The sequence below is a fragment of the Pituophis catenifer genome, unplaced genomic scaffold (genome assembly GCF_029215685.1).
Source record: "Pituophis catenifer annectens isolate HBS135680 unplaced genomic scaffold, rPitCat1.0.hap2 SCAF_7, whole genome shotgun sequence".
Classification (NCBI taxonomy): Eukaryota; Metazoa; Chordata; class Lepidosauria; order Squamata; family Colubridae; genus Pituophis; species Pituophis catenifer.
In genome coordinates, this window is record NW_027256887.1 from 62,430,776 (window position 1) to 62,446,474 (window position 15,699).

Consider the following 15,699-nt stretch of genomic DNA (forward strand, 5'->3'; position numbering starts at 1 on the left):
ACCTATATTTTAGCATGTCCCTTCCAGTTGGCTAAGATGTCCTGGGAGGTGACATGTGGCTAGGTTCTGATGATGGTGAATTCTTTGAGAGGGGCGATTCCTCTGTCTATTACAAATGTGATAGTTTGTCTACCACTTGCTGGATGCAATCATAATGAACAATTTTCAACTAATATCCAACCTTCCCTTTATAAGGAGGATTGGAAAGATGATGGTTATATGGCACTTCCAGAAACCTTGGGGAAACTGGATTATCTGGATTTCTTTCAATAGGGATTATGACCTGGGTACAGGATAAAATGGCATTGATTACATTCGGTGGAAGTGGGATGGTATTTGTGCTCCCATCTTTGCTCTTCTTGACCACTCAGTGGCTCTTGATATCATTAATCATGGTATCTTTGGAGTATTTTCTTGGAGATTGGGAGTAAGCAGATAATGTTATGCTGATTCTCTTGCTTTGGGACTCGTTCCAGTCAATATTGATCTGGGAGAAAGATCTAACCATGGTCCCTTTTTTGTGGAGTTTCATAGAGCTTGGCACTCTTTTCACTCCTGTTTAATATCTACATGAAGCCATGGAGTGAGATATGCTGATGATATCCAACTTTATGTTTCTATCCATGGCCACCCAAGTGATGGTATTAGAATAAAAGAGAAAACATTACTTTAACACTGGGACAACTAAGGGCAACAAGCTTGTTCCACTCATGGACTGAAGATGAGATAATATGTCATGAAGACATAGCATAAAAAAGGTACAGACTGTATGTGTGTTGCCTGGTTAGGCAGAAGTAGAAAAAGCCCTTTAAGCCAATCCAGAGATAAAGTTGTTCAAGGTGCTCAACCCATCATAATTATTTCAGTCAAGATAATTCGATGGAACAATGCTCCACAAAGAACCATATATAGAAATTGCAATACATAATTAAGAGTAAAGATCATATGACCCCCATAGCTGTCACAAGATTCTGCCCTACCTGATATCTGATTACACCTAAAGATCAAGTTCCAACAGCACGACATGAGAATTAATTATTAAACTCTCTGGCAGTGTGTTCTTCTTTTTCAAAGCAAGCCAGCGTATCTTCTCAAACATTTCCATTCCTGGAGAAGTGAATCTCGGGTCTTAAAATATTTGAGGATGGAGCAATCCTACAGATCGACAATCACTATTTATAAGGTGAGGCCTAATTTTCTTTGTTCTCTGGATTGTAACAGGCTCTCTTGATTGGCCAAGAGAAACATGTTGTGGTTTAAGAAGACTTTTCGTTAATAATGGATTCTGCAGGAGACAAAATGGAAGTAGAAAGAAGTTGTTAAAATATAAATGGAGAAAAACTGTTACTAAAACTGATCCAGATTGCTTAAGAGTATAGCTTCTACGTGCTATAGCTTTAAAAAACTTATGAATAAGTTACTAATCTCTGTTTTAAGTTGTGAGATACTTAGAGTAACTGAGGAACATAATTCTTTGAATCTCAGTCTGCTTTAGTTGCAAATTTAGAAATACGGAAATAATTTATTCACATTATATGCAGCAATTGTGTTTGTACCAAGTTTGTTCTATATTATCAGATCGTGCAGCCATTCATAGTAGAGGCAGCATTGTTTCCAATAAAGACCAAATTCATACATCTTGGTAGATTCATACAAAGACCAAATTCATACATCTTTCTGTATTTTAAAAATATTTTTGTTGCTTTTTAAAATAACAGAAAAAGAAGAAACAAAAGGCACGAAATCCAAAAATATATAATAAAAATGCATAATGAGTGCTCAAAAATAAATAAAAAATACAATAGAAAAAACCCAAAATATAAAGTATAATATGATCCAGTAAACAGTTACAATTCTTTATATAATTATTTAATGCAAACATACAGACACACACAAATAAACATTTTATACACACACACACGTACTCATTTCTAATACTGCATTCTAATACTGCATTGGAATATTGCATTTAGTTTTGGTCGCCACGATGTAAAAAAGATGTTGAGACTCTAGAAAGAGTGCAAAGAAGAGCAATAAAGATGATTAGGGGACTGGAGGCTAAAACATATGAAGAACGGTTGCAGGAACTGGGTATGTTCTAGTTTAATGAAGAGAAGGACTAGGGGAGACATGATAGCAGTATTCCAATATCTCAGGGGTTGCCACAAAGAAGTGGGAGTCGAACTATTCTTCAGAGCACCTGAGGATAGAACAAGAAGCAATGGGTGGAAACTAATCAAGAAGAGAAGCAATTTAGAACTAAGGAGAAATTTCCTGACAGAACAATTAATAAGTGGAACAACTTGCCTGCAGAAGTTGTGAATGCTCCAACACTGGAAATTAAAAATTGAGGGAAAATAGTAACATAGAAAAATTGGATGAAAACAGGGATATTGATTTTGGACCAACTGACAAGCTTGACGAACATTAAGAATGAAAGAAATAGTTGAAGGTAAGGAGGTGTTTTGAAATGAGCAAAATGTAGAAATTAGTAGGTTGTTCCCAGCTGGGATTGTAATAAGCATGTGACTTCCATTTTTTCCATTCTTTGATTCCCCCAAATTTTGCATTTCATAGAATCATAGAATGTAAATCTTGGATGACATCTGGTTTAACCTCTTGCCCGGTGATGTTTGGCCTAGCTAAGCTGAAAAACTATTGGGAGGCCAAGAGGTTCAGCTTAGAAGTAACAAGAAGGTAATCCAATATGCAGTGAAAACTAATTGCTAGATGAAATAGAAACTATAGTTGGCTGTTCAGCACACACAAAGGTTGACATCTTTTGCACACTTACTCAACAGCAAGCTCATTGATTTACAATAGTTATCTAAGTAAGCCTAGCAAGGCAGTGTTTATCAACATGCTGGATCACAGTTAACTCTACCCAAACACAGTAATACTATTGTTACCATTAGACAGAGAATACTGCACATGGAAGGGTATAACTGAGACTGATAACCTAAGCTATACCTTTTAGAGAAAGTGTACAAAAGTGTTATGTACAACCTTCAATTGATAAAAGCCATGTAAGGCAGCAGAGATCTATGGGCCCCTCGGGTAATGGCCACAGCATATGGAAGATAGCAACTTGGAAGGTAAAAAGAATAAATGATGAAGGGTTATCTTCCCCACATATATAGCAAGAGCTCTTGTTTGGGGGTGGGGGTGAGAAAGGAATTTGGCTAAGGAATTTGCAGGAAGACAGAGCTGTTTTGGAGTTGGAAAAGCAGCATAGAAGATGATGGTTGACAAACTAATTTGTATCTAGGCAGTTCTGGCTGCTGAAGAATAGCCTGATCCAAGATGGCTGAGACAGCAAAAGGTTCCTGGGTAAAGGGAAGATCACCAAAGGTGGAGATAGATGGTGTGAAATGGGATCATTTTAACTCAATGAACAATCCTTAAGGGAAAACAGGCATCTGAACATCCATTTTACTAGATGATACATTCTAGTAGCCATGGAAGATAGCTAACTAAGCATAATTAATGACCTTGATTAACTCTGGGGGTGGGGGAAGGGAAGAAAGTGTTGTATCTACCCTCATGTTGCTCACTGTTAACATTGAATCCCAACATTGGGTCCATAACGCCACCTTATGTTGTCTGGCACCAATTTTCTTCCAAATTGGGGCCAGTAACTGTGGATAAGGTATTTTAAGCATAACATACTTTTAAACCTTATGGATAGCCCACTTCATTGATTGTCTAGAACAGGGCTGTCAAACTCCCGGGCCGCAGGCCAGATGCATCACATGCTGGCCACGCCCACGCCCGGTTTATCAAAGGGGGGGGAAAGTCCCGATATGTCATGTGATACCGCCGTGACAGCGTGAGTTTGACATCCCTGGTCTAGAATATAGAAAGCAGTAATGCCTGGACTACAGTAAGTTTTCTTTAAAGAGACCCAGATGCTGTATGTAAGATTGTTTTTATTTTTTCTTCATCTGGATGGATAACAGAGCATCCTGGAACAGTTTAATCCAGCTTTGGAGAAGCTGATATATCTGGGCAACAAGTATCTGCAGGCGTTTTATGGTAAGTAACACAGCTAGCTGTATGTCTATTTGCTTACAATCTGGAACATTCTTTCTGCAACTGCAGCACACACACACACCTTGCTGATACTCCAAGATTCCTTGAAAAACTGGTTGTCCTGCTGGACCTGGAATAGGCTTGAGAGCCCATTAAGTTATTATAATTTTTTTCATGCTATATAATGTCCTTTCTTTTTCACTTGCATGATTTGTTTCATGATTTCTTATTGTTTCTTGCTTTTAAAATAAAATAAGCTCCCCTTAATCGTTTGGAGTTGGGCAGACATAGCAGAGCAAATAATAACTGCATTAGTTCATGTTTAATTCGTTAGAATTTCACATATACATGAGAGAGGAGGTGATCTTTCTCACCATTCATGGATAGAGAAGATAACCAGTGTGCAGACAAATTCATCTGTATAATCGGATGCACCACAATCAGTACTGTGCATATTGTAACACATATGAGGAAATGCACAGCTTTGTATGCTCTGCTTGTGGATAACATGAAACAAATGGAATTTTCAAGTAGTCCTATTCTTTTCTTTGCCCAACACAAACTTCAAAAGATTTGCAGAGAGGCAGTTTGGGAGCTGACCTGAATCTTTGGCAGAGGAGAACCTAAGGAATGAATTATTTGAAAATGTTTTAATAATTGAAGAACAATTCTTTTAGAAAAAAAAATTAAAAAGAGAAAGAGAATTCTCAGCGAGAAATGCATTCTAATTTTCTTCCTTAAAAAAAAAATCCTGCAGCATTATCTGAGGCAGCAGATGTATATTTTACAGCAGTTCAGAAGATTGGAGAACAAGCTCTTCAGACTTCTACTTCACAGATTCTGGGTAAGTCATGGGTTTCCATGAGATGATATATGATTGTCACCTGGTAATAACAATAATTTATATTACTATGTAATATAAAGGGCTAAATATACTATGCTTGCTCATCATTCTACTGGCTTCAGTATGCAAAGATATTTTGTGAGTTTATATCTAGACATTTATTTATTTTATTTATTTTTATTTATTTATTTCATTAGATTTATATACCACCCTACTCCCGAAGGACTCAGGGTGGTGAACAGCCCAAACGATAAAACACACAGATTATAAAATTTAAAACAGTATAAAAACGTATTAAACAATTTGGCCCGAGACGAATTAAAACATCCCCATGTTTAAAAACAGATTTAAAATTACTCATATACTGTTTAAAAGGGAAAGTTAGGCCAGGCCAGCCTGTTGGAATAAAAAGGTCTTGAGGGCGCGGCGGAAGGTGCATAAATCCGGGATCCTCCGTATCTCCTGGGGGAGCTCATTCCAGATAACAGGTGCCCCCACAGAGAAGGCTCCCTGGGGGCCGCCAGCCGACACTGTTTGGCCGACGGCACTCTGAGGAGCCCCTCTCTGTGACAGCGTACTGGCCGGTGAGAGGCTATTGGTGGCAGCAGGAGGTCCTGTAAATATCCAGGTCCTAAGCCATGGAGTGCTCTAAAGGTGGTAACCAGAACCTTGAAGCACACCCGGAAGACCACTAGGAGCCAGTGCAGCTCGCGCAGGAGAGATGTTACATGGGAACGCCACGTCGCTCCCATAACCACCTGCACGGCTGCACTCTGCACCAGTTGGAGCCTCCGGGTGCTCCTCAAGGGGAGCCCCATGTAGAGAGCATTGCAGTAGTCCAGGCGGGAAGTGACGAGGACATAAGTGACCATGCGTAAGGAGTCCCGATCCAGAAAGGGACGCAACTTGTGAATCAGGCGAACCTGATGAAAAGTCCTCCCGGCCACAGTCGTCAGGTGCTCTTCTAAAGACAGCCGTGAGTCCAGGAGGACACCCAGTTGCGAACCCTCTCCGTGGGGGCCAAGGACTCGCCCCCAATAGTCAGTGATGGCACCAACTGACTATATCGGGACGCTGGAAACCACAGCCACTCGGTTTTGGATGGGTTGAGCCTGAGCCTATTTCTCCCCATCCAGATCCGCACGGCCTCCAGACACTGGGACATCACTTCAAGGGCATCATTGGGGAAGTCCGGGGTAGAGATGTACAGCTGAGTGTCATCAGCGTACTGATGGTACTTCACCCCGAAACCACAGATGATCTCACCCAGCGGCTTTACATAAATGTTGAACAGGACCGACCCCTGTGGCACCCCACATATAAGGCGCCTTGGGGTCGACCTCTGCCCCCCCGCCAACACAGACTGCGACCGGTCGGAGAGAAAGGAGGAGAACCACCGTAACACGGTGCCCCCCACCCCCAACTCCTCCAACTGGTGCAGCAAGATACCATGGTCGATGGTATCAAAAGCCGCTGAGAGATCTAACAGGACCAGGACAGAGGAGCAACCCCTGTCCCGAGCCCTCCAGAGATCATCAACCAACGTGACCAATGCCGTTTCCGTGCTGTGCCCAGGCCTGAAGCCTGACTGGAATGGATCCAGATAAACCGTTTCATCCAGGTACTGGGGAAGCTGTCACGCAACCACACTCTCAACAACCTTCGCCACAAAGCGAAGGTTGGAAACCAGACAATAGTTAGCTAACACTGCCGGGTCCAGGGAAGGCTTCTTGAGGAGAGGCCTCATCACTGCCTCTTTCAAGGTGGCGGGAAAGACACCCTCACTCAACGAAGCGTTTATAATCCCCTGGAGCCAGCCTCGTGTCACCTCCTGGGAAGCCAGTACCAACCATTGATTGATCCATCCTTTTCACAGTACACTCATGTTTCAAACTGATACAATTCAGTCTTATGCAAGGACTGTGTAGCTGAGCTAAAATAGAAACTTGTATATCCAGATACAATAGGCTGTTTGATTTACTTCCTATTTTGGACCAGTTCAAACATGCTCATCTGACTCAGTTCTGCTTTCATGTGCAAGTTTTTAAAGTTCCTATTTTTTTAAAACAAACAAACAAACTTAATTGTCTGATAAATATACATAATGTATTTTGTTTCTTAGTTTTCATTCATTTTTAGTTATTTTTCTTAAAATTTGGAGTCAAATGCATTCAGATGTGTATTTTGAGTTGAGAACTGCATGAGCTGTCGTGGCACAGTAGTTAGAATGCAGTATTGTAGGTTAATTTACTGCTCACTGCCAGGAATCCGATTCTGACCCGCTCAAGGTTGACTCAGGCTTCCATCCTTCCGAGGTCGGTAAAATGAGGACCCTGATTGTTGGGGACAATATGCTGACTGTAAACTGCTTAGAGAGGGCTGAAAAGCACATCTACCACTATGAAGTGGTATATAAGTCTAAGTGCTATTGCTGTTATGACATTTGGAGAAGTATGAAATCTAGATAATTTACCTCTGGTTCAGGTAATGCAGATCAGATCAGTAATATTTTTACAATTATTTTTACAATTTTTTTCAATTATTATTTATTTAATATCTATATTAAATAATCTTTAATCTTTAATTTTAAAAACAGATAAAATTTTCAAACAGTTAAAAGGAGAAAACAAAATACAGAAAAAAACTTACATTTTTTAAATCGCTGGTATACCAATTAATTCACTGCTATAATATAAATAATGCGAGATATTATGGTAAGTATCACAGCCATATTGCTGTATCCTTTGATTAGTGAAAAGTACAGTTTTGCTTTTTTCAAAACAGATAGATCACACATTTCTGATGATCATTCCTTGACCTCTGGAATAATACCACTTTTCCAATTTCCTCCCCCCACATGCTCAATAAATCACAATTCTTGATGAACAGTAATGTTGGATATGCTTGGAGGCGCTACATCTTTTAGAATTCCCAGCTATTGCCAGAAGAAAAATAATTAAATGCTTTTTCTTTACCTTCTAAAGGTGAAATTTTGATACAGATGTCGGAAAACCAAATGCATCTGAACCGCAACTTAGAAATAGTTGTAAGTATCTTGGAGATACTGCTACTAATATGTACTATTGCTACTTTGTCAGAAGAACTATGACAAAAAGTTCTGTCAGTTGTAGTTGTGACCCTTTGGACATATTTTCTGTGTTGTCCTAAACAATTACTGAAAAGCAACTCTTTTTGAGTTGCTGGCGACTCAAATTTTATTTGTACGAAGACATGGGGGAGGGGGATATGTGCAGAGACATACAGTATCTGCAAAGTTACATAAGGTATCTCTATTATAGCTTGGTCATATATCTGTGTCCTGTATATATGTACAGTATTCTCAACCTATTTGCCTCTAGATATGTTGCATTTCAGATCACTTAATCCCCATCTAGCATGACTAATGGCCAAAGGTTGACAATTTACAGACACACACACACACACAATTAAAAAAAGAGGAAATAATATCAGGTGTGAAAGGTTGAGTCTTATCTTCTTTTTTATTATTCTATAGGCCAGTCTAGCAGCCTTTTATGAAGAAGGGTGGAAGATAAATGTTTTACATTCCTAACTAAATATATTTATGCTTTTTAATTTGCACAAAGTTCTGAACATGGTTATGCAGAGATTCTCAACCAACATGTCATTGCCTGAATATAGTACAGTACACTCATATTCATGTTTCCATCCAATATACCTCTAACACCCCTGCAAGTATTTCTTACTCATGTCCATAAATGCAGTCAATAATCAAGGAAAATGCACACATCCTTATATTACTTACCACACACTATTGAACTACTGAATGTTCTCTCATGTCAGTTTCATACCAATCATTTCATCATTGCTATTTTTCATTCCATTTCACCCATTTCTCTATTATTTTAAAATTATTTCCATCAAAATCATTTGCATTTTCTCTCCCTTGCTGTCTCTCCTATATGCTTTGCAGCTACTTTTGTCTCTTTCTCATTTGACAGAAATAAGTGATTACAATCAGTGATTGCATGACCTCTGTAAATGCCATATGCTACAGAAATCATTCCCTTATCAGCATTTTTTTCTTTTACACCACTCCCTTCATCATATTATCATCCTTCTGTACTTCCTATAAGCATAGCTCCACACAATTCTGTGGCTCTCTGTAATATAATTCTTTTCATTCTATCACAAGCAATTTCCCCATTGTTTTTTCTTATCTCCATTTTTCTTTCAAGCTGTTGGGAAAGTAATTTATTAATTATTAATTATAATTATACATTTATTTTCCGCTGCTATTTCATACATGATTTGTACTTCCCATTTTTGCAAACATTCTACTTTCCCTCTCATTTTTTTCATTTTTTTTCTATGTCCATTTTTGCCCAACATCTATTCTTGACATTACTACGTAAATAATGGCCCATCGCTATTCAGAACCTCTCATTTTGCATGCATCATTAATTCCTCCTCTATATCATTGTAAGCCAATCAATCATGTTCTTGAATTCATTGCTTTGTTATATGAATGCCTGAATAATGTTTAAGCCACATATTCGAACAGATTTACAAACTGAACAATTGCATTCTTGCTCATTTCTCCATGTTCAAATGGCCTCTCTCAACTCATTCTCAACCATCTATTCATATAATCTAACATAATATTTTACCTTGCATGTAGAATTTTGCAGTTCTCAGTAAAATTAATCCCTTGTTACTCTATTATCATAATTCACTGGGGTGTAATATCTAACTCTAACCCAAAGCAGTAAAAGAAGTAAAGAAGTAGCATCTAACAATCATCTGCCTTTATATTGCTATTTCATATGAACCCACAATACTCTAGATCAGCTTTTTTTCAATCTCAGTAACTTTCAGAATTCTGAGAATTAGAGTCCACATATCTGAAAGTAGCTGACATTGAAAAACACTGGTCTAAATGGATGCCACATCCTACTTTCTGACAAACAGCTGTATCATCTGTAATTAAACTTAATCCTTCACTTTACTGGAGACATTCATCAACACAAAATAGACTAGCATCATTCAAATCTATTGAATCCCCCAATCTTTTCTTGATTTTACAAATACACATCTATTTTTTTCTAATTTTATTCATTACATCATTATTATTATTATTATTATTATTATTATTATTATTATTATTATTAATTAAATTTGTATACCGCCCTTCTCCCGAAGGACTCAGGGCGGTGAACAGCCAAGATTAAAATACATACAATATAAAAATTAAAATAAGTTAAAACAGAATTAAATCAGTTTGGCTTCCCCAAATTTTAAAACCCTTTACCCATAAAAATAACCCATTAAAATTTTAAGCCAGCCCGGCTTGCTGAAATAAGAAAGTCTTCAAGGCTTGGCGTAAAGTACGGAGGTCCGGGATCAGTCGTATTCCTGGGGGTAGCTCGTTCCAGAGGGCAGGTGCCCCCACAGAGAAGGTTCTACCCCTGGGGGTCGTCAGTCAACATTGCTTGACCGACGGCACCCTGAGGAGACCCTCTCTGTGGGAGTGCATTGGCTGGTGGGGGGTTATCGGTGGCAGAAAGTGGTCTCATAAGTACCCGGGCCCTAAGCCATGGAGCGCTTTAAAGATGAGAACCAATACCTTGAAGCGCACCCGGAAGACGACCGGAAGCCAGTGCAGCTCGCGCAGGAGAGGTGTTACATGAGAGCGCCATGTCGCCCCCATAATTACCCGCGCGGCTGCATTCTGGACTAGCTGGAGCCTCCGGGTGCTCCTCAAGGGGAGCCCCATGTAGAGAGCATTGCAGTAGTCCAGGCGAGAGGTGACGAGGGTGTGAGTGACCGTGCATAAGGAGTCCCGATCCAGAAAGGGACGCAACTGGCATATCAGGCGAACCTGATAAAAAGCCCTCCTGGCCACGGCTGTCATATGCTCTTCTAAAGACAGCCGTGCATCCAGGAGGACGCCCAAGTTACAAGCCCTCTCCGTGGGGGCCAATGACTCACCCCCAATAGCCAGCGATGGCAACAGCTGGCTATATTGGGACGCCGGCAGCCACAGCCACTCGGTCTTGGAGGGGTTGAGTCGGAGCCTGTTCCTCCCCATCCAGACCCGTATGGCCTCCAGGCACCGGGACTTCAAGGGCATCATTGGGGTGGTCTGGGGTGGAGATGTACAGCTGAGTGTCATTAGCGTACAGATGGCACCGCACCCCAAATCCATGGATGATCTCACCCAGCGGCTTCACATGAATGTTGAACAGGAGAGGCAAGAGGACCAACCCTTGCAGCACCCCACAAACAAGGTGCCTCGAGGTCGATCTCTGCCCCCCAGCCAACAAGGACTGCGACTGGTCGGAGAGATAGGAGGAGAACCACCATAGCATGGTGCCTCCCACTCCCAATCCCTCCAGCCGGCGCAGCATGATACCATGGTCGATGGTATCAAAACCGCTGAGAGATCTAATAGGACCAGAACAGAGGAATATCCCCTGTCCTGAGCCCTCCAGAGATCATCAACCAAAGTGACCAATGCCGTTTCCGTGCTGTACCCAGGCCTGAAGCCAGACTGGAATGGATCCAGATAGACAGTTTCATCCAGGTACTGCGGGAGGTGTCGCGCAATCACACTCTCAACAACCTTCGCCACAAAGCGAAGATTGGAGACAGGACAGTAATTTGCCAAAACAGCCGGATCCAGAGAGGACTTCTTGAGGAGGGGCCTCACTACCGCCTCTTTCAAGGCGAGAGGTAAGAAACCCTCACTCAAAGAAGCATTTATAATCCTCTGGAGCCAGCCTTGTGTAACCTCCTGGGTAGCCAGCACCAGCCAGGAGGGGCATGGGTCCAATAAACATGTGGTTGCGTTCAACCTCCCCAGCATCCTGTCCAAGTCCTCGGGAGTCACAGGATCAAACTCCTCTCAGATAACATTCTCAAGACCCGCCTCGGACACCTCGCCTGAACCTACCCAGTCAGAGTCCAGGCCGTCCCGAATTTGAGTGATTTTATCGTGCAGATAATGCGCAAAATCCTTAGCACGCACTTGCAAGGGGTCTTCCCGCGCTCCCAAGTGGAGAAGGGAGCGGGTCATCCTAAACAGGGCAGCTGGGCGATTATCTGCTGACGCGATAAGAGCGGAAAAGTAGTTACACTTTGCCGCTTTTATCACCACTAAGTAGGTCTTGATATAAGATCTCACTAGTGCTCGGTCAGATCTGGAACAACTAGCCCTCCAACTACTCTCTAGGCGTCTTTTCTGGTGCTTCATCTCCCTCAGCTCCTCGGAGAACCAAGGAGCTGAGCCGATTTGGTGCTGGGTCAGAGGCCGCAAAGGCATGACCTGATCTAAAGCACCAGCGGCTGCCCTATCCCAGGCGGCCACCAGGTCTTCTGTCGAGTCATGAGCCAGAGTCTCAGGGAATGGTCCAAGCTCCATTTGAAACCTATCAGGATCCATCAGGTGCCTGGGGCAGAGCCACCTAGTCGGTTCCGCCTCCCTGCGGTGGGGTGTAGTGGTCAGGAAGTCAAGCCTAAGGAGAGAATGGTCTGACCATGACAAGGGTTCGATGACTATATCCCCTGTATCTAGGCCATTCAACCACTGACCAGAGACAAAAACCAAGTCCAGAGTGTGTCCTCCTGTGTGAGTAGGGCCATGAATTAACTGGGTCAGGTCCATGGCTGTCATGGAAGCCATGAACTCCCGAGCCACCTCAGACATTTCACCGATGGACGGCAGGTTGAAATCCCCCATGACCAAAAGCCTGAGGGTATCAACCGCCACCCCGGCTATAACGTTGAGGAGCTCAGACAGGGCCGCTGCCACGCAGCAGGGAGCCAGGTACGCAATCAGCAAGCCCACCTGCATCCCATGGCCCCACTTCACAAGAAGAGACTCACATCCGGCTAACTGAGGTACAGTGGCCTCCCTAGGATCGAGGCCTTCCTTTACAATAACCGCCACTCCCCCACCCCTACCCTGGGCCCTCGGCTGATGAAATGCGCGGAAACCCGGTGGGCACATCTCAACAAGGGGGACCCCCCCTTCCTGGCCCAACCAGGTCTCTGTAATACCCACCAGGTCTGCTCCCCCCTCCTGAATCAGCTCACAGATGAGGGGGGCTTTGTTGACCACGGACCTGGCATTGCACAGCATCAGCCTAAGACCGGGGCTCTGAGACTCTGGGCAACCCAGGGAACGAGGTGAGCATTGGGGGCCGGAGCACGTCACTGCTTGGAGACAGCGGGCGCGTGCCCCCACAACACGATGTGGCCCCCTGCTCCCACCATATCTGCCCCTCCCACCCAAGTCCTGATGGAATCGCCCTCCTCCATACCAACACTAGCCCCTTCAACTCCCCGCTCCGCACCTCCCCTAATGCGACCCTGTGCCGGGCCTGCCCCCCCCCAAACAAATCACCCTCCCTCTCCTTCGCCAAACAACCCTCCCCCCAAACCCCTTAAAAGATTAGCTAACGACAATTTTAAAAAAACCCTCAGCCCCCTCTTCGCCGCATGCCACCTCTCGGGGTTCCAAAACCCGTCATCGAGGTAGGCCCTCGATAGAGTGGAGGGCCAATCCTGCGAGAGGGGGGAATCTCGCAGAACAAGAAGCTCAGCTGCCGAGTACATCTTGCTACATTCTGTTTAGCATTTACTTCTTTTACAGTTTAAGTTCCGTATGTTTTGGTCATCATTAGGTGAGCCCAAAGACAGTGGCCCACCATTATGGCACTGGTCACACAAGGTTTTCACATTTATTCATTTATTCATTTATTCAATCAGTGAGTCAGTCAGTGAGTCAGTCAGTCAGTCAGTCAGTCAGTCAGTCAGTTAGTTTGTCAAACATGTATAGGATGTTCCTGTACATAACAGGAATAAGTATAAACATGGATATGAATACAGGAACGAGTAAATGGGGACAGTAGGGAAGGGACTGAAGGCACGCTGGTGTGCTTATGCACGCCCCTTACAGACCTCTTAGGAATGGGGTGAGGTCAACAGTAGATAGTTTAAAGTTAAAGTTATGGGGTTTGAGGATGTAACAACAGAGTCAGGTAGTGCATTCCAGGCATTGACCACTCTGTTGCTGAAGTTGTATTTTCTGCAATCGAGTTTGGAGCGGTTTACATTGAGTTTGTATCTATTGTGTACTCGTGTATTATTGCGGTTGAAGCTGAAGTAGTCATTGACAGGTAGTACATTGTAGCAGATAATTTTGTGTACATGTTGCTACTTTGGTAAGATAGAGGTATCACCTGGGTTACCAGCCCTAGTAATGTATTTTTCCTGCTAATAGTTAGGTTTGATATGTTTTGGCCACAGTATACAGTTTTACATTACTCTATGGTAGGTAGTGGCGGCAAGATTAAGATGCTGGGCTTGTCAACCAAAAGGTTGGCAGTTTGAGTCCTAAGCACCATGTGATAAGGTAAGCTCCCATTGTTGCATCAGGTCCTGCCCACCTAACAGTTTGAAAGCATGCAAATGCGAGTAGGTAAATAAGTACCACTACAATGAGAAAGGAACAGTGTTCCATGCACATCAGCATTTAGTCATGCTGGCCACATGATCACAGACAACACTAAGAAACAGAGATGAGCACTAGAATTGGACAGGGGAAACATTTCTTTTTTATACAAGATAGTATCTCTAATTTAGACACTTGCAAGTCAACATACTCTCCCGAAACGAAAAATTGAGTGAATGATTTCTCCATATTTTTTCAAGTGAAGAAAAAAAAACTAACAATAGAGTTGTAACAGCAGCACTATTACTGGAAAAGGCCCATGAGAATCGCCCTTCCCCCATACCTTTCCTTGGAATTTAACTGGAAAACAAGAAGCCAGGGAAGCTGCAGGCAATTTGAGAGATGATTGCTCAAAAAATCCAGAACATTCACATGCAACACTGCTGATTTTTGTAGGCAGTATTAGTCAACAATTGATTTTCAGTGCCCTACATATGCTATTTGATCATAATTGCAAATGTGGTTCTTTGGTTGCTGCTGTTTTATGCCTTGATTAATATTAGGCAAAAGATGCTTGCTACATGACTCTAATTAGGGAACTGGAGATGCTTGATACAATAAATAAAGTATGTCCTCTACTACTGAATGATGGTCTCATCCCCATTTAATGCCCAGGTATAATGAGCAAGACATGATTTCTGACAATGCCTTCTTTTTTGAATAGGCAGAGACCTTCCGTGTAGATTTGTTGCAGCACATGGAAAAAAACACCAAGCTGGATGTACAGTTTATTAACGTAAGAGTCAGATGGATCTTTTGCCTTCTTCTTCTTAGCTTTCTCTTATTCTCTGAACCACCACTGTAGCTGTTGTGTCCTTTGAATTATTATTGTCTTTTACAAGTTGCTATGTACAGTATACTAATGACTGGGCTTGGCTGAGCAAACAATTTATTGTTCATGAACCAAACAGCTGTGTACATAATGGCTGGTACTTGATGTTAGATGGCCAGGAAATCTAACCAGCCATACCTATAGCCTTTGTAACTCTACCATATTTATACTAACTTGTTGATTTTTTTCCTGAGTTCAGAGTAAATATTTTATCTATTTTAAACATTTCACTTGTAGGATAGTCGCCAACGATATGAGAAGGAATACCGGCATAGATTAGCCAGTATAGATAAATCCATGATGGACCTGCAGAGAATGAAGAGTCATCGAGATAAGAATGTCTGGGAGCTGAAGGTAGGAAGCAGGCTGGCTAGATCTGGTGAGAAGTGGAGGAAGACTAGAGTTGAGGATCCAGCTATGCCAAACTAAATGCTTAACAAACAGTGGAGTAATTCCAGAATATTGGATTACAATGGAGAGATGGTTTAGATCCCC

General features: G+C 42.3%; 1 protein-coding gene across 1 annotated transcript in view; it reads left to right on the forward strand.

The window, feature by feature from the left end:
* Window positions 1-1,122: 1,122 nt before the first annotated feature.
* Window positions 1,123-15,699, forward strand: part of BAIAP2L2 (BAR/IMD domain containing adaptor protein 2 like 2) — a 29,968-nt gene continuing 15,391 nt past the window's right edge. The window contains exons 1-6 of the mRNA XM_070947362.1: window positions 1,123-1,183; window positions 3,960-4,035; window positions 4,790-4,876; window positions 7,861-7,922; window positions 15,037-15,108; window positions 15,442-15,558. Of these exons, the coding sequence (XP_070803463.1) occupies window positions 1,145-1,183; window positions 3,960-4,035; window positions 4,790-4,876; window positions 7,861-7,922; window positions 15,037-15,108; window positions 15,442-15,558 (453 nt within the window). The 5' untranslated portion in view covers window positions 1,123-1,144. The remainder of the gene's footprint in view (window positions 1,184-3,959; window positions 4,036-4,789; window positions 4,877-7,860; window positions 7,923-15,036; window positions 15,109-15,441; window positions 15,559-15,699) is intronic.